The 20,401-nt window shown below is 40.7% G+C and overlaps 1 protein-coding gene across 2 annotated transcripts in view; it reads right to left on the bottom strand.

The window, feature by feature from the left end:
* LOC138955403 (calcium/calmodulin-dependent protein kinase type II delta chain-like) overlaps window positions 1-20,401 on the bottom strand; it is a 396,239-nt gene that overhangs the window by 240,963 nt on the left and 134,875 nt on the right. For both annotated transcript variants that reach the window (XM_070327018.1, XM_070327025.1), the window contains exons 8-9: window positions 18,644-18,727; window positions 16,748-16,842 (exon numbers count right to left, since the gene is read on the bottom strand). In XM_070327018.1, coding sequence (XP_070183119.1) covers window positions 16,748-16,842; window positions 18,644-18,727 — 179 coding nt within the window. The remainder of the gene's footprint in view (window positions 1-16,747; window positions 16,843-18,643; window positions 18,728-20,401) is intronic.

Here is a 20,401-nt window from a genome sequence, read left to right as displayed (position 1 = left end):
TCTTATATGACTCTTATATGAATCATCACTTAGTTTCTGCATAGGAGAATTCAGGACTTAGAAAGAATATTGGACAATGCTGAATTACTGGCAATACTGGCTCATATATGAACAGGAAGTGGATGGTTTGCCTTGAGCATTATCTCCCCCTGACTGAACGGCCATCTTTGTGACAGCAGCTCTGTGAGGATGTTTAGCAGAAAATCAGTGAAAGAGCAGGACTAAAATGCAAAGTTCTTACAGAAATAATTGGACTTGATGTATGAATATGTGAAGAGAATGTTTATGTCATGCTGATGTTTGTGGGTGGCTGGCAGCCCAACCAACCCAACAGCTTGACACTGACAGGTTTGTGTTTTTATTCAAAATCCAGAATTTCCCTCCATTATTTATTTTACTTTACAGTTCTGGTTCTGCATCAGGTGATCAAATCATGTTTACCAGCACTACTTTGGTTCAAGCAACAAGAAACTGTGACAGCTGTGCATATTCAAGAAAATTATTTGTGGCTGTAACTTGTTTGTTGTTTCTTGTTCATAATTTCAAGTTTCAAAGTATTGGATTTGAAGAGGACAATGCATGTCTTACTCCTCTTCTTGTGACCAGTGATTTAGAGATCTGTTTGTTTTTGCCCTCAAAATAAACACAACTTCAGTAAAGATATGTATATATACTGAACCAAAAGGTATTTTGCAGTTGGATTCATTATAATTCAAAGTCAAGACAGTTAAATTGGGTTAAGCAGGTGTTATTTCCCTTGTAAACACAAATGTAGGTCAAGGTCGTGTGTCTAGTATGAGCCATATAAATATCATATATGAGACATATAAGAATCCTATAAGGGAGATGTAGGTTTCATATAAGATTCTTATAAGTCTCATATATGAACATTTCATATAAGAGACCTATAGCTTTCTTATAAGAGAATATAAGATTCATATAAGAGACCTATATGAGCTCAGGTTATAGGTTCATATATGATTCATATAAGTTTCTTATAAGAATTTACCTCATTTGCATTTAAAATACCTATAAGCCACATATATGAAATTGTCATACAAGACTCTTATAAGAATCTTATATGAAATTGGGTCCAATTTCTTATAAGAACGTTTCGTACGGGCTTTCAAACCTATTCTTTTCAGTCTCTGTGTAACTGTAAGTGTAATTTGCACATGGATCATTCATTGATAGTAATATATGTGTCTGACAGTGATACTAATAGTCAAGTGTCAATCAGCAAGCCGGCACTTGTTTTATTTTTTTCAAATAATTGTCTTCTGAGTATTAGCTAGTCAATTACAAGACTTTACAGGAGACTGAGTTTGGTCAGCAACATATATATATATTTATACTTATAAAAATTCCTGCATGAAAAAAGATGATTACTATTAGTATTATTTGTAAATAGTTCAGTATTTACCCCTTATTAGTAAATATAAATATATATATTCAAACTTGAGCATTTATAATTATATATAATGGTTCTAATTTGATCACTTCTCATTTTTTACAGATGCTGCATCAAAAGGCAACAAGCTGCAAACCATTAACCCATCAACATCTTGTCAGAGAGTGCAAGTCTTTTCAAGAGCTTGAAGAGGTGCTCAAGCCAGTCAAGGCCATGGGAATAGTGATGCAAGAAGAGATTTACTCAGGTAATTAAGTGAAGGCAATCAACATTTATTGATTTAAACCTTTGTCACAACAAAATTTGGGATAATTAAATGAAAGCACAAAACATGATGAATGAATTATTCCAAAACTGAAGAAAAACAAGAAGGGCAAAGCCCATACGACTCACATGCTTGACCTTGACCTTTACATGACCTTGACCTTCAGGGTCAAGGTCAAATAACTAAACCTAGCAATGACATCATACACTAAGAACTGCTTTACACATTTTTCCTACCAAAATACATGTGACCTTGACCCAAGGTCAAGGTCATCCAAGGTCATGCAACACAAAGCTGTTAATTCAAGACATAAGAAGTACAATGGTGCTTATTGGCTCTTTCTACCATGAGATATGGTCACTTTTAGTGGTTCACTACCTTATTTTGGTCACATTTCATAAGGGTCAAAGTGACCTTGACCTTGATCATATGTGACCAAATGTGTCTCATGATGAAAGCATAACATGTGCCCCACATAATTTTTAAGTTTGAAACAGTTATCTTCCATAGTTCAGGGTCAAGGTCACTTCAAAATATGTATACAATCCAACTTTGAAGAGCTCCTGTGACCTTGACCTTGAAGCAAGGTAAACCAAACTGGTATCAAAAGATGGGGCTTACTTTGCCCTATATATCATATATAGGTGAGGTATTCAATCTCAAAAACTTCAGAGAAAATGGGAAAAATGGGAAAAATAGCTGTTTTTTAGACAACATTTATGGCCCCTGCGACCTTGACGCAAGGTCAAGATGCTATGTATGTTTTTTGGGGCCTTGTCATCATACACCATCTTGCCAAATTTGGTACTGATAGACTGAATAGTGTCCAAGAAATATCCAACGTTAAAGTTTTCCGGCCGGCCGGACGGACGGACGGACGGACGACTCGGGTGAGTACATAGACTCACTTTTGCTTCGCATGTGAGTCAAAAATGGCTTGGAATCGCAACAAAAAGTCTCTTTACAAATTAAATTAGTTAAATACTGTAATTTCTTTCATTCCTGGCCCGTTTCATGTCAGTCCCCAAAAACTCTCTGGATGGCATTTCTGGAAATGAAGCTAACTAAAGTTATCATTTAGTTGTTTCAATACTTTTATGAATGGTGACTTATTTGATAAAAGCATTGACATGGCACACTTGATTTGACAAAATTCACAAAACATTTTTCGACATATTATTGACTCTTTTAGCATGATGAAAATAAGCACCACAAAGAAACATTTAGACTTTTAAAATTGTATTTTCATTACACTTTACAGGGCATCCGCAACTTGCAAAGCATCGGCTCCAATATTCAGACTGCACCCGGTGTGACCAGTGGAAAGGTTCTTCGCCAAATGAATAACCATCACCGATTTATCATCCTTGGAGTAGTTAAATTACATGTGATAAAGTATTGAATGAAATCTTGTTTTGTCTGCTGTATCAAGTATTGATGGAGGAAAAAATCACTTTAAATATTCTTGTTCTGTTATTAGTCATTAGATAATTGTACTATCATTCTGATTTGTATGAAGAATATATTCTTAATGGATTTATTCTTAAATGCCAGCACAGAATATTCCAAGATCATTCTGAAAATTGTGTTGAGAGTATACTAGAACTTCAACCTAGTTTTGAATATTCTAGAATACTTAAGACATGTTCAAGAATATACTTTAAGTTAACAGGATTCAAGAATATTCCAGAAAAATTTTAAGATTCAAGAATTCTCATTTAATCTTTAGGAATAATTCAAGAAACTTCTAGAATATAAATTCATGAATATTCCTGAACTTTTTTGAATTATTCTAGAATGGTGTTAAGAATATTCTAGAATAATGTTAGGAATATTCTAGAATAATGTTAGGAACATTCTAGAATATTGTTAGGAATATTCTAGAATATTGTCAGGAATATTCTAGAATAATGTTAGAAATATTCTTCAAGTAGGCAAGAATATTCTAGAATTATTCAAGTCCTTTTTCAAGAATATTCCTTACCAAAACATCGAAATATTCTAGTTAAAATTCAAGAATTCTCATTTAATCTTCATGAATAATTCAAGAATCTTCTAGAATATAAATTCATGAATATTCATGAACCTTTCTTGAATGGTTCTAGAATTGTTCTTGACCGTTTCGCCGGGGGACTCTCCTTTCAACCTTCACCGGATCAAGCGTTGGACTACACAGTCCGGATGACACGACCCACACTTTCCAAAGGATTCAACGTAGAAAGTATGGGTCGTACACGACCCACGGCATCCGAATAGGAATAAACATTTTGCCGCCTCTTTGCAGGGTATATTGGGTCGTACACGACCCACGTCATCCGAATAAGGATAAACAACGTAACTTTCATTACGTAATTTCATATGGGTCGTCCACCACCCACATGATCCGGACTGTGTAGTTCAAATTACGTCATCGTTTATTTGTTTGTTTACAAAAGTATTAAACAATGGCGACTGCACGTGAGAGGGAACAATAAAGATTATCTTTCAAAAAATGGGCAATGGAAAGGTCGTATGGTGATTAGAGATTACATGAAGTCTCAATTAAAAACTCCAAAAAGTTTCAGAGATAAAGTCGATTTTGTGAGGCTCTGGGTCGTCCTCAACCCACAAAGTACGGTGAAGGTTAACTACAGAAGCTTGTGCCATAGTTGACTTTGAAATCTTGATCGTCACAAAACGGGGACAGCGAAGTTCAAGTTTTCTCCGTAAAGTGTCTTACCCAACTGACCTCAAATTCCAAAACAATAACACGTGGAACTGAAATTTATTTTCAATGAGAATCTAGATAGTTGTACTTGTAATGTGTAAATGACATTCATTTTCCATAAGGATCTAGGTCTGTGGTCAGTGTGTGTTACTGACATTCCATATTCATTCAATAAAAGCGGTTTATTCTTTCCACATCTATTTTGGGTTTTCTGTTTTTGCATACATAATGTATGTGTGTGAATCAATTGAAGTGATTTGAACAAGATCATAATTTTGTGAATTGGATTTTAGGTCAGTGTGCCGATAGTGTACTATTAATATGCCAATAATGTGCTAATATGTGCATTTTCACCCGGTTTCTTGCTCGAATAGCTGCTGCGCGTGTGCGCTAGAAATGTACCACAAAACAGCAAACCTACAAGTACAATTGGATTTATAAATTATAGTACAATATTACTATTAATAAAAAATACAATAAGTATAAGCTACAATTAAGTTTTTAATGTGCCAAATGTGCTAGAAATGTACCAGGCGTAGCACATTTGTGGCACGTGCTAGAAATGTGCTAATCCAATAGCAGGTTTAGTTTGGTAGCACATTTGTGGCACGTGCTAGTAATGTACCAGGCGTAGCACATTTGTTGCACATGCTCGAAATGTACCAGGCGTAGCACATTCGTTGCACATGCTACAAATGTACCAGGTGTAGCACATTTGTGGCACATGCTAGAAATGTGCTAATCCAGTAGCAGGTTTGCAGTTTTGTAGTACATTTCTAGCTCATGTACCACAAATGTGCCAAATTGGAACTTTTGTGGTACATTTGTAGCGCATGCTAGAAATGTACCAGGCATAGCACATTTGTGGCACGTGCTAGGAATGTGCTAATCCAGTAGCGGGTTTGCAGTTTTGTAGTACATTTCTAGCTCATGTAACACAAATGTGCCAAATTGGAACCTTTGTGGCACATTTGTAGAGCATGCTAGAAATGTACCAGGCGTAGCACATTTGTGGTATACTGCATTTGTCTATTTTTTTTTCTAAGTCCATGGTTCCAATTTGGCACATTTCTAGCACGTACCACATACGTACTAAACAGTGTACTAATTATGCGCTACATGTAGCACATTTGTGGTATACTAGATTTCGGTAAGGGAGGGGCTCCGTGCACCTGGATTTGACAAGTTCAGTACTTTTAATGAAAGCGGTCTGGGACATGGTGAAAGGTGGCTGACCTGGCACAACCACATGGGTCACACAAACCCAGTGTAAACAACAGCTGCCAGGGATTAACAAAAAAAGGAATGAAAAAAAAAAAAGTTGCCAAATTCTTCCTGGGACGGATTTCCGTCTGGCACGGAAGAAATCCCACCCCTGCATTCTCATTATTCGTGGTGTAATCCTAACCCTAAGTACAGCAGAAATAAGTTGATTGATCGATTATGATTGAATGATTTTTTTTTTTTTTTTCTCAGTAGTCTTTCTTTTATGGAATGTATTTATTTCGTGGTGTTTTTTTTTTAATCCATGTTACAGTAAATTTACAAAACTAGGAAATTAACAAGTTTCCTGAAAATGTAAGTTATTTGTAAGTTGGGGATTTTATAAACTTGGAAAATGCTAGGAAACTGGTTATTTTGTTTAATTCAGTTGCAGGCCGTTGTTTGATCAATAGACAAATTCCGAAAATAACTCCGTCGGGTTTGTTTGTGTTGTGGGTGAGTGAGCTTTTCTTGCAAAACCTCCTGTCCACGTGTTTTCGACACTCCCCTCGCTAGTGATTGGCCTCTCCAATGTTTGGCAGAGGCTTTGCAAGAAAAGGTTACTCTTCAACAAACCCGACAAAGTTATTTCCGAAAATCGGAACTACTCACTGGACAGGAAAAAAAATATCAGTAAATTTGCCAAATTCATAGGAAAATTGTTATTTTTCAGTTTTGCATGCCGATTTTTTGTGAATTTACTAAACAAGAAGATTAATGTTAATGAAGTTGTTATATTCTTCAAATTACTATAACTGTTTCCAATTACGCAAACTTCGCATGCTATTTTTTTTAATGAATTTACTAAGCAGAAAAAAAGGTTTTAAGTAGATAGGTCACCTTCTTTAGATTCATATAAGGAATTTTGTAAATTTGATGACTATGACATGCTGATATTTTAGAAATATACTAAACAGTTAAATAAGGTTTCAGTAAAAATGTCTAATTCGTCATTTTTTTAAAAAGGAATTTGTATTGTATTTCCTGAATTTGGCAGTCTGTTTTTGATGAATCTACATCAAAACATGGCAAGTGCTTCAAAGCAATGTAAAAGTTAAAGCACAAAAGTGTTTAAAAAAAAGTACAAATAGATACACACACAAAAATCGACCAGACCAGGGATTGAATCCAGGACACAGCTCTAGAGCGCAGAATCTTCCCACTGAGCCAAATGCAGACCGTTGTGATATATTCGTTCAATCAAATTAACTTTTTTCAAAGCTTTCCAATTTCAGACGCGATTGTCTTACGATTTGTGACCCTCCACCACGGAATGAGTCGCATGTCATCTTTGCATGATTTTCATATTTTAAAATTTTCCTACAGAGTGTTTTATGCTCTATCCAGTGGTAAGAACCGTTTTAGAAAAGAGCGAAAACTTTTCGAGTTATAAGCCTGTGACTAAGATGACCCTCACACTTGTACCACAGTCCCCCCGGACTTATATTAAGCCTAGCGCAGAACCGCGCGAGGTGACATGCGACTCATTTCGTGGTGGAGGGTCACGTTTGTGTTTAATGCGATGCCTAAATCAATATCCACATCAACGATATTTTAACCCCAAGGCCAGTCAAATCTACTAGAGTTTGATTTGTGTTATATAGAAGACAAAAAGGATGAAAGGGACAACCATGAAAAAACATTGCTCGACAGCCAGCAAAACTTTTTTCATTTTAACACATTTTTGAGAGAAAAAAAATGGAAAAACACAACCACAAAGTAACAACATTTTGCTTTCATAACTGCTGGAAGTCATAATTTAATTGCAAAATACTACCCTGAGAAGAGAATAAGTACTACACAACCATTATACCCAACGTTTACGAGAATAGCATTCACTGCATGGGTAAGAGCCCAAAATGTTACCTTCTTCTTCTTCTTCTGCGTTCGTGGGCTGAAACTCCCACGTACACTCGTGTTTTTTGCACGAGTGGAATTTTACATGTATGACCGTTTTTTTACCCCGCCATTTAGGCAGCCATACGCCGTTTTCGGAGGAAGCACGCTGGGTATTTTTCGTGTTTCTATAACCCACCGAACTCTGACATGGATTACAAGATCTTTTTCATGCGCACTTGGTCTTGTGCTTGCGTGTACACACTGGGGTGTTCGGACACCGAGGAGAGTCTGCACACAAAGTTGACTCTGAGAAATAAATCTCTCGCCGAACGTGGGGACGAACTCACGCTGACAGCGGCCAACTGGATACAAATCCAGCGCGCTACCGACTGAGCTACATCCCCGCCAGGACTGAACATTTTGGAAGGCCGGGGTCCAGGGGCCGCTAAGGCTCCGGCGGGGTGCAGGGGCAGCGCCATTGCTGGGGGGTCTAGGGGGGCAGTGTCCCCCAGCCGAAAATCAAAAATTTTAGTAATAAATTTTCATTTGATTAATATACTTACCCAACTCACATATAGCAATTAACCCTAGTTCAGTGCTGGTAACGCTGTACGCGTCCCCTTGGTAACAAGGGAAGACAACTCTAAAAAAAGAGTGACCATAGACCGTCAAGGGGTCAAGGCCAGACCGAGAATGCCTTCCATATGCGCGCGCATACGCCGCCATGTATTCATTCTAACCGAAGCCCAACTCACTTCTTTTTTAGATAGATATACCCCCAACAGCGGGGAGGCGGGAGGGAATAAACTATGTGAGTTGGGTAAGTATATTAATCAAATGAAAATTTATTACTAAAGTTTTTGATTAAATTACATATCTTACCCAACTCAGATTGCGGAGGGAAATTCACAATACCAAGAACGGAGAACTTGTCCTGCCGATACCATAGCTGGTAGAGCACAACTACCGTCCTGTCGCGGTACCGCGACATTTCGGAGGTAGTAAACAATAAAAGAACGTCCTCTGAGCGCCAGTAGGCTAACTCCAGAACCTCTGAGAGGAGACCGGAGCAGAGGAATGCTATTGACCAGGCCCAGGTTAGGGCCTCCTGAGCTCTGACCGCAGCAAGAGGCAGGACTGCCTGATTGTCACATGACTGGCCTTACCATCAAAGACAGGACTGTCGAATCAGTGTGGCTACCCATTTGGCCAAAGAGACCCATGGAATGTCTTTATCCCGAGCCGAGTAGATGGAGATAAAGAGTAGTTATTTGGCTTTACGAGCTTACGGGCCATGTCCGGGCCCAGTATCTAATGAGAGCCCTAACCGGACAGTTAAACAAGTCATGGTCTCCGGGAGCAAGTACCTCACTCAGGGAAGGGAAGCGGATAATAGAGGATGATAGACCAGATTTCTGGTTTTAGTAAGGAAATCTGGCCTAAATTTGAGAGAGAAAGAGCCATCTTTTTGAAACAGAATACCAATCCCGGGACGGGAGCTGTGACTTATACCATGCTGCATCAAGGGAAGAGCCCTTGAGGATGCTAGCAATACTGTGATGTAGGAGAAAACTCCTAGCTCATTGCAAAGTAAAGAAAAATCCAGGAGCCGCCGTAATGAATGCTACCACAGAGTGTAGCTTGCTAACTCGCGGGAGAAAAATGGCTCTGAGGGGTATAATGCCTAAGTTGAATCACTGAACCAGAAGGAATGTGATTCTATTTCTTATTGGCAAAAACATAGATGAACGATGTCTTTTGCGTAAATGAAACAGAAACAAAACCAAAGCTAAAAGCTTCTGTGCCAAGACTAAGGTCAGCCACATGATGGAGTCCTTAGTTCTTTCCGTAAGCTCTTAAAACGAAGTGCTGAAACTATGGAATTTTATGAAAGCCCTTTGTGTTGCCCAGCGAAAGTAGCTGACAGAAGCCTCTACCGTAAGGGGTAGGTTTCACCGGAAAAGTTCAATCTATGAGGTCACGGACCGTGGCTCATTGACCCTAAAGATATTTGAGTCAGAATATGCACCAGTAAGTTGAGCATGTTCTGGCGAGTTTCGTGAGTTACGTCTTCCGGACAACCGAAGAGAGTGTCAACCTCACTGTCTCTGTCTTTGCTCCCGACTGACAAAAAAGGAGTGAAAACCTCTTACAATCAGCTAAAACAGGAAGACAGACCTAACTCTAAAACGAGAGCTGTGAAAGATCAGAAGACAGCAAACCTGTCTTCATAATCACACGAGTAGTAAAAACAAACACATACATGTGCGTCTCCCTTTGGATCAAACAAAGAAAGATCCGACTGACCTTGCGTGTAAACCCCCTCCTGGGAGTGAATCACTGAGAGGATTGAGGTGGAGTAAGCCACAGTGCCAAAGTATCCATGAGGTAGGCACTAATCGTTCGCAATGAATAAGAGGTAAGAAGACTCGCCCCTTATTCCCCAGCTGAGACAACATAAGAAGATGTCGCCAATTCTGGCATTTTCTAAACTCCTGACGAAGAAGAGTCAGCGAAAATGTCTTACAACCGAAACCTGAAGGAAAAACTTCCAGTTTCGGTAAATATGCCTCCTCTCATCGAAGATGTACCGAGATTCACTAAACAGAGAACCCCTGAGCCCAAAATTGCTGTCAAACAAAATGACTGCGCTAACAGGAGCAAAATCTAAACCTGCGGTTCTTGCAAGGGAGCGCAAAAGCGGGCGCCCTGAAAAACTCGTACACAGTACAAAACTGCCTGGTTGAATGCGTCTCGGAAAACGCTGCACTAAGCGTTCCCAGAGGTCACCCATCCTAGTACCAAACGAGCTCGAAGTTACTTAACTTCCGTGGTCGATTTATTTATTTATTTGGTGTTTAACGTCGTTTTCAACCACGAAGGTTATATCGCGACGGGGGAAGGGGGGAGATGGGATAGAGCCACTTGTCAATTGTTTCTTGTTCACAAAAGCACTAATCAAAAAATTGCTCCAGGGGCTTGCAACGTAGTACAATATATGACCTTACTGGGAGAATGCAAGTTTCCAGTACAAAGGACTTAACATTTCTTACATACTGCTTGACTAAAAATCTTTACAAAAATTGACTATATTCTATACAAGAAACACTTAACAAGGGTAAAAAGAGAAACAGAATCCGTTAGTCGCCTCTTACGACATGCTGGGGAGCATCGGGTAAATTCTTCCCCCTAACCCGCGGGGGGTTCCGTGGTCGATCAAGACCAATGCCCTGAGTAATCTAGATAGACTCAAACCACTGACTTGTCATGTGTTGAAACCAGTTCTGACTTAGAATATACTTGATTCAGTCTAGAGGAGGCGAATCCCAAAGCGATTTAAGCGCTAGCGGGAAAAATCTGAACATAACTCTCATTAGCTATGCAAAAACAAACAAACAACCCAGAATAGCAGCAAGCGTCGTATTAGACGCTTGCTGAAGTGCCAAACATGGAACGATCCGTGCATGGAACGATCCGTGCCTCAGAATTGAGTAGGGCGAACTCTCAAGATGACCGTAAGGAAATCGTACCACCATCGTCAAACCTTGAGACGGTGCGAGGCCCGAAAGGCCTAGGAGAAAAACATCCGCTTTAGAGAGGAGAGACCATTCTCCTCACGATAAGAGAGAGTGATACCTGAGTACATAATACCAGAGTCCTTCTCGGAGAGGAAAAGAGCATAAACGTTCCTGAACTTTAAGAAACGCTTACATTCCTATGAACCGAGGCTGTAAAACCCAGCCTGTTCCAATTCGGTTAGCCAAAAGAATAGGCTACTGCTGGTGCATGACCTGCTTCAAGTGCCTACCCAAGCCTGACCGAGAGTGAGACGCAGTCCTGCTTTTCTTCCTTTGAATCCGAGTCTAACAAAGACAAGGCCTCATTGTATTCATGGGTTGTGACAAAAAACACCTATGAATGAACATGGCTGTGATCTTGAACGTCTTTACCCGTCGAGTAAGATTGAAAAGAGTGCCGTAAACCTGCAGCCCTGTTGTTCTCAGACTGACTCTAACTACTTCTTGTCTTTCTTTCTTTCTTTCTTTCTTTCTTTCTTTCTTTATTTGGTGTTTAACGTCGTTTACTACTTCTTGTCAATAAGGAAGAAGTTAACAGAAAGTCCGAACAAAATCATTGTGAGGACATAAAGAAGGTGTAAACCATAGGCCCGCAGCTGTCGTGAATGAACTTCCTGCTACTTGGATTTGAGAGCCTGTTAATCTGCGTTCTAACCTAAGTAGAATGCTGATCAGATTCATAGCGATCCTGTGTAGCGGCAGGAAACAACAAATAATGGGACGAAAAACTGTCCAAACATATTGTTTCCTGATAAAAAGAGAGACGGTAGGAGAAACTAGAAACCAGAACCCCCTACCGAATAAACCTCTACCACTTCTTGCCGGTTCCAGTGTGAACCGGAAGAGCAGAACGTGTCAGCGCAAACACATCAACCAGATTGATAGGCTGTGCGTTCATGTTGAACTACCAAATGAAGGCCGCGACCGAAGGTGCTTGCTGATCCATTTGAGCCCGCCAAGGCTTAGCAGAATCAGGAGCCGGACTGTGTAGTGTCAACAAAGGCACCGTAACACCCGGAACTCCCACTTGAGTGCGTGATTTAAACAAAACCTCCGCCATCTAAAAAAACAAGAAGAGCAAACGCTCGATCGAGTCACTTTCGCAGTTCTGAATATTATATGAGGCATCAGATGGACAGGAAGAAATTGCTATTCACAATACAATACAGATGTAAATAATTTGATGTAAAGAATAATCCTATAAAGTTTGAATCAAATCCGATGAATAGTTTCAGAGATATGATATTTCAATTTTTTTCCTTCAAGACATACCTGTGACCTTGAAAAAGGTCAAAGGTCACCAAAGCAGACGTCAAAGTGTAGAGGTCACTGGGAGTCACGTTCACATAAAATTTGAGCCCGGTCACTTTTATAGTTTCCGAGAAAAGCCCAACGTTAAGTTGTGTGTTGCCGAACAGAAAAGGCTAGTTATCTCCCTTGTTTTTCTGATAACGTTCGTAAAAGGCTACAGATGTAAATACTTTGATGTGAAGAATAATCCTACAAAGTTTCAATCACATCCGATGAACTTTGTCAAAGATATAAAATGTCTAATTTTTCCTTTGACGCTGACCTGTGACCTTGAAAAAGGTCAAAGGTCAACGAAACCATCGTTAAAGTGTAGAGGTCATTGGAGGTCACGACTAAACAAAATATGAGCCGGATCGCTTTGATAGTTTCCGAGAAAAGTCCAACGTTAAGGTGGTGTCTACGGACGGCCGGCCGGCCGCCGGCCAGACAGACTAACACTGACCGATTACATAGAGTCACTTTTTCTCAAGTGACTCAAAAACGACGGAGATTCCCGAAAGCGGAAAGGGCATTTAATCTCCTTGAATCCGCGGAAATCTCTGAGTGTAGAAGGTGGTGGAGCGTACTGAACTTTCAACTCGACCACCCCTTCTTCAAAAAAAATCTGGAAGACGTTTCAGCTGCCAACACCACAGCGCTTGACAGCCTATACGGCAACCGGAAATCAGTGCCTTCCTCCACAGAGAAAGCACCATCGTCAGTATACCTTCATGCACAACCGTGCAAACCAGAAGCTGACCCCCGCATTGACTGCCATAGTCAAATGGAGAGTCAGCCGGAAGGGAAAGCGAACATGGTAACTCGACCGTACGCAAGCCACCCTTACTGACTTCTTCCTGCCCCCCGGGCGGAAGAGAAGCTGAACTGCTTCCTCAAAATACTTGAAACCGTTTCAGCTGCCAACGCAACAGCGTTTGACAGCTTCTGCGGCAACCTGAATTCAGTGCCTTCCCCCATCAGGCATGGGAATTGAAAATTGTAAAAAAGGCAGAAAATTTATAACCGAAGACGCGAAGCGTCAAGTCGACGGCGCGAAGCGCCTAGTCTTACTAGGGGGGTCCGGGGGCATGCTCCCCCGGAAAAAATTTTCTCCAAAGAACCCAGATGGTGCAATCTGGTGTCATCTGAGCTCCAAGTTTGCCATTAAATTCTGTTTTTAGAATCAGAGTTTTTAGTACAAAAATGTACCAATTTTTGCTTTTTTGAAGAACAAAAATATATACATGTATTATATGGTTTAAATTTGTAAAAAAAATTGATCTGTTGAGACAAACAGGAAAATGTAACTTGTAACACAATCTGTGCAATCTGGTTTACTTTCAAACATAAAAGTTCAATAACTGAGGCGGGCGGTAGCAGTGCGTGTTCAACAAAGTATGGAAAGTTTTCGCGGGCTTTTGCGCAAAGGCCAAAGTAACCGGTGCCTTTTTTGTGTGCCTCCCCCCTTAATTTTTTCGGCGGACACTTTTGCATTTTCGGCGGAACAAAAAAAAAATTCGGCGGAAATCCGCCGTTCGGCGGACAATTCCCATGCCTGCCCCATAGCGGAAGCACCATCATCAGTACATCCTTCATGCACATCCGTGCAATACGGAAGCTGACCCCCACATTGACTATCATAGTTCAACGGGGAGATAGCTTTACTGCCCTCTTCCTGCCCCCAGGGCGGAAGCGGAAGCTGCACACCCAGGCCAAAATCTTCTGATAAGGCGGGGTGCAACAAGACTTCCGTTCGCTTCTCAGGGTCCTTACCCTGAACTGACCGACCGCCTGTGCGGAATTGGCCAGCCCAGAGATCAGAACTTTCGCCCCCACGACTTACGAAAGGGGTTACTTCCTCCTGAGAACGCGCCACGCTTTGGCCGGAGAACCCGGTTACTTGCGTGGCTGACATACCTTTAAACTGAACTGGAACGCCGGAAGACGGACCACTCAATGAAAGGAAGTGATGGTCATCAGCATCCTGTGAAGCATGAACATCCGCGCGCGTGACCGTGGCGGAAGGGGAAGGGCGAACCTTGGCCAGCGAGGCGATATCTGTCACCCCGGAAGGAAGAGCCCGAAGTTCCGCTCTAGTGGAAGAAATCTCCGCAGCCAAAAATGAAACCTGCGAACTGAGCGAAAGTAGCAAAGCAGCTACGTCCGTAGAAGCAAAACCAGAACCCACAGAAGAGGAAGTCCTTTTAACAGACTTATCTTCATGAACGACCTTGTCCGAGGACCTAACAGGCAAAATGGAGGTAGCCGGTAAATAGACCAAAACATCAAATACATTTCTTGGAGGTCGGTTCTAAAACAGAAACAACAGCCTGGCCGGTTTGTTTAAATTTCCTAGGCGTTTTCTTAGACAGAGAGGACTAAGCAGCCACCTGTTTGGGAGTATGCCTCTTCCTGGCACGATCAGCCATGACAAAAAAGACTCAAGAAAAAATTTTCAAAAAAATGTTACAAGTCCAAATTGTGGCCAAAATGTCACCAAGATCATGAACAAAAACAAGGAAAGATCTCACCCCAACATAGTAGCGAAGTCAAGACGAAGAGTAGAAGACCAAGAGGAATGTAACAAAGTCAAAAGACTCAGTGACAACGGCTGTAAACAGCCAGAGCGTACAAAACAGCGACCAACTTGACTGAGCGCTGAGGTAGGAATGAATACATGGAGGCACATGCGCGCATACGGAAGGCAACCTCGATCTCGGTCTGGCCTTGACCCCTTGACGGTCTATGGTCACTCTTTTTTAGAGTTGTCTTCCCTTGTTACCAAGGGGACGCGTACAGCATTACCAGCACTGAACTAGGGTTAATTGCTATATGTGAGTTGGGTAAGATTTTGTAATTTAATGAAATTTAGCATTTAAGGGAGGGTTTGGGTGGCCTCTCCTGACTCTAAATCTTAGATCAAACAAGCTTTTTGGAGATGCATAATATAAAAATCTTGTAAACTTGAAGGTATTTGTAACTGACCAGCTGGAAATGAATTTTAGCATTTAATGAGGGGCTATTTGAGCCTCTGCTGGCTTTAAAACTGAAAACAGCAAACAAACAAAAAAAATGGGGGGGATGAATGCACAAAAATCAAAAACCTCCTTACTTGAAGATGTTTGGTTGTATCACTCTTGCTAGGGGGTCTACAAAAACAAGTGGTAACCAAATTTCAAGAATGGTTTTAGAAGCCTCTCCTCACTTAAAAAAAAAAAAAAAATTGGACCTGCACAAAATTAAAAAATCTTGTAAACGTGAAGGTATTTGTAACTAACCAGCTGAAAATGAATTTTTGCAATTTAAGAGGTGCTAGTTGAGCCTCTCCTGGCTTTAAAACTGAAAACAGCACACAATTTTTTTTTTTCTGGGGGGGGTTAAATGCACAAAATCAAAAACTTCTATACTTGAAGGTGTTTGGTTGCATTACTCTTGCTAGGGGATCTACAATAACAAGTGGTAAACAAATTTCAAGAAGGGTTTAAGAAGCCTCTCCTTGCTTAAAAAAACTTAAAATTGGAGATGCACATAATTATAAAATCTTGTAAACTTGAAGGTATTTGATTTCATCACATAGTTTTGTCTTTGATTTAAAAAATATTTACCGCATTAAAGGAAAATCGACATGCTAACAAAAAAGTAAGGCAAACACAGGAAATAACAGTCACCTCGCTTGTATTACACATTTTTACTTGTAGCTTATGATTTTATCCTTGCAGGTGGTATATTCTCAAACAATTGTTGAACCATAGCTTGAACCAAATGAGAAACAAGTGTCAAGTCAGTTTGTTTCAATTAAACACCTTCAAGAGGGCTAAGTGCTCAGGTGAAAAAAAGAAGAAGGTTTAGACAAAAACAGAAACCCCCAGAGATATATCCCTTGCTAATGCTAAACACACTCTTCTGATGGTATAAAAAAAAAAGTTGCAAAAATTCTTCCTGGGACGGAAGAACTCCCACCCCTGGCATTGTAAACAGAACCCATATAAGCCTTATGGTGGGAGTTTTGAAAATTGTGCGAGAAAGTACCAAGCAGGTCGCCGTGGTGCTGGATTAAAGTAGCAGTGGTGATGTATTGATATTAGTAACATGTCAAGACTGAGTAACACATCACTACTAGGTAGCTGTGGTAGTGTGACAAATACAGTAGCTTGTCAGCGTGGAGACGCGCGCACGTCACATGGCAAGCAGCCATTCACAAAAAAATGTATGGTTGCCCTTCACACGGTAAGTAGTCGTTCACACGTGAACGGTTACCTAAACCCCCCCTTAGGTCGCCAAAAAGGTGGGAAAAAAGGTCCACCACCACCACCCTCGTCTCGAATCCCCGTCTATGTTTAAACATTTAGTCAAAACTTGTGATAATGTAAAAACAAACACAAACTGTGACTTACATCATAAGCACCAGCTTTGATCTGAGCATACAGCCTGTGCTGGTCTTCATCCCAGAAGGGAGGGTAGCCTACTAGCAAGATGTACAGAATCACACCTGCAATCAAACATCATGCATGAAATCCACCAATTGACAACATCCTTCTGAACATGCATGTCAATAGACTACAAACTGATCTTACTACCATCTCCACTCCTTGTTCTTTTTTGTTGAACAATCTACTGAAAGATGAAACATTTCCAGACTTAATTGTAACACTTACCGTATTTTCCGGGTTACAAGGCGCTACAGCGCATAAGGCGCACCCCCTTCTTTCAAAACAAGAAGAGCAAACGCTCGATCGAGTCACTTTCGCAGTTCTGAATATTATATGAGGCATCAGATGGACAGGAAGAAATTGCTATTCACAACACAATGAGTCACGTTCACATAAAATTTGAGCCCGGTCACTTTTATAGTTTCCGAGAAAAGCCCAACGTTAAGTTGTGTGTTGCCGAACAGAAAAGGCTAGTTATCTCCCTTGTTTTTCTGATAACGTTCGTAAAAGGCTACAGATGTAAATACTTTGATGTAAAGAATAATCCTACAAAGTTTCAATCACATCCGATGAACTTTGTCAAAGATATAAAATGTCTAATTTTTCCTTTGACGCTGACCTGTGACCTTGAAAAAGGTCAAAGGTCAACGAAACCATCGTTAAAGTGTAGAGGTCATTGGAGGTCACGACTAAACAAAATATGAGCCCGATCGCTTTGATAGTTTCCGAGAAAAGTCCAACGTTAAGGTGGTGTCTACGGACGGCCGGACAGACTAACACTGACCGATTACATAGAGTCACTTTTTCTCAAGTGACTCAAAAAATTGTAATCCAGTCACCCATTGGGCGCAGGGGGCCGATAGGGCGCACCAAAATTGAAAAAGTATACCGGTAACAAACCGTCGAAGAATGAAAATAAGCCGCACATCAAAGGAAGAATACAGAGTGGAAATATGTGTGCTCTGTGTGTGCCATTGTGATAGCTGGGTTGCCTTCTTTATAGACACTGACCTTCTTCCCAGGGGTCAATGACCCAGTTTTAGCTATGAGAGGTGGTTCCCCTGTCATATCTGAGAGGAAACACTTCCTGCACCGGGGTCAGTGACCGAGTTTAACTTATGGGGCGGTCTCTTTGATGTCTTGAGAGGAAACTTGGCCAGGGTAGTACCTAGTAGCTGAAACATGCATTATCACAAGTTGTTTGACTGGTACTCAGGCGGTCTCTTTGATGCTCACGGAATTTAAAAAAAACGACTACCGGTATTCGAGATGGAGGTGAGTTCTTGTTACGTTTTGTTCCCCATGATTTTTTCCCCAATTTTTTTTTTTCGTATTTCATACACGTTTTAGGCGCTTCGTTATACAAGGCGCAGGGGTCAAACTCGAGGAAAAAAGTCGCGCCTTATGACCCGGAAAATACGTTAGTTGAGATCACATAATGCTGTCTGACTTACAAGAATCTGTTGCTTAAATAACTCTCAAGCTGTAAAACTGGAGAAAGCTTTAACTCTTACAGCTACGATCTTGCAATTTAGCTATCTCAGCCCTGACTGATATCACTTGATTTACTTTTCAAATGAAAGAATCACACAGACACACTCAGACTCACCCACATAGACACAAAAACCAGTCAAACGGTCCGCTGGTAATTAAGCAGTTGAAGATGGAAACTAGGATTTTGTGGGGTTGCTACTGCTTGTCAGAGCTAAAAATCTGGCAGCAGAAAAAATGGGTCTGAAAAGGTCAACACAAAGCTCTGCAGAATGTGAAAGTTAGCTCTCCGTGTCTCATCTGTGAACATTTATATGAGCAACATTCCAAAGTATTCAACAGTAAAAGTAACTTTTTCATGGTACTGACCACAGGCCCAGACATCAACTGGCTTTCCATATGGATCTTTCCGTAACACCTCTGGGGACAGATAGCCTGGAGTGCCAGCAAAGCCTGAAAAACAGAAACAGCAGACCTTACCAAGTGTCATCAGAAAGCTTATTCAGGACGAAAACCATAAACAATAATCAACACAATACTTTGAGTGCATCATATTATCAGGCATGAGATCATGACATTGTGACAGCCTGAAAGCAAATTAGACAAGGAGCAACCGGAATTTTATAATTACTGTGTATGCAAGACATCAAACCATAAAAGTGTATGAAGTTTTAAATCTAGCTTCAAAAACTTCTGACAAAAATGAAGATATTTTATGTTCTGCAGATACATCAGCCCACTGTGACCTTCAAGTTCCACTAGGGTCAACCAATCTTGCCTCCTGTGTGGAGGTTATCAAACCCTGGACGTGTGTACAGTTTCAAATCTCTGGCTTCAAAAACATCCAAGAAAAGGGTAATTTTCGAATTTGTTTGTCCAAATTTTACCCCGCCCAGATGACCTTGAACTTTCACAAGGGTCTTCATGTGTACCAAACTTTGGGCATGTCTGCAGGTCATCAAACATCATAAGTGCACGTTTCACAGCCTTAACATCAATAGCATCCCAGAAAACCTAAATGTAATCATGCCGAGGTTTGTTTGTTTGTTTATTTGTTGCTTAACGTCCAGCCGACTACGCAGAGCCATATCAGGACGAGGAAGGGGGGGATGAAGGGGGCCACTTGTCAAGTGATTCCTGTTTACAAATGCACTAACCCATTACTTGTGTCCCAGCAGGCTTTAGTAAAACTAAATTAATACCTACTGGAAGATTACCAGTTTCCAGTATGTTAAAATAGGCTTAACCTATCTACTGCTGGACTTACATCAGAACACTAACAGATTAAACTATACATGAATCGCGAGACAAGCGGCAAGAGAAGAGATTTTTGGAAAAAATACAGGTGAATGAGCAAGAAGGCAGAAAAAAGAAAAGAATTCATGAAGAAAAAGAGAGCATGACAGGAAAGAGGAACCAAAAATCTACCTAACAGCAAACTAGAAAGCTCCTGCGGTTCCAAAAACAGGAGGGGCCTTTAATTTCATAACCGCAGTGCCCCACTGCGGGAAATCATGCCGAGGTCACAAAAGCCCTTCTGCAAACTGAAAAAGGTTCACAATCCATCAAACGATGTCCTGACAGTTCTTCCACTTTGTCAGATTCAGGGTCTTAGGCAGCTTTTTGATAGATGCTACCACTCTATGAGTCTTTTATAAACAACCAATGAAAAGCTTTCTGTTATACTCCTTTGGTTTTGTTAACATGTAGCAAGAGGGTATTTATCTGGTCATTTCTAAATTTAGATTTTGTTCCTATGTTTAAGGCACAGTAAGCCTCCCGTAAACCATCACAGATGCTGTCAGGCTTTTACACACAGTACAAACACCCTTTCATTTAAACACTCACCGCTTGAGAACATCCTAGGTGCCCTCCGTAAAGAGCGAGCAATTTTCAAAGAATTTATTTTTGCATGGTTTATCTTACCCCTGAGCCATCGTGAACCCGTGTAATCCAGTTTCCTTTTTTTCACAATGAAGTCATCAGTTTGTGATTTGAATGCGACTCGCTGTAAGCTTATCTGCAATAGCACGTTATTATGTACCTCTGAATCTAAACGAAACAAACAGCTGCAATTCACAAGAACTCTAGCGATGGCTTTTGACTGTTCAGAGGAACTGGCGATAG

Source organism: Littorina saxatilis, linkage group LG2 (genome assembly GCF_037325665.1).
Source record: "Littorina saxatilis isolate snail1 linkage group LG2, US_GU_Lsax_2.0, whole genome shotgun sequence".
NCBI classification, from domain to species: Eukaryota; Metazoa; Mollusca; class Gastropoda; order Littorinimorpha; family Littorinidae; genus Littorina; species Littorina saxatilis.
This window is presented reverse-complemented; position numbering and strand designations above follow the sequence as displayed.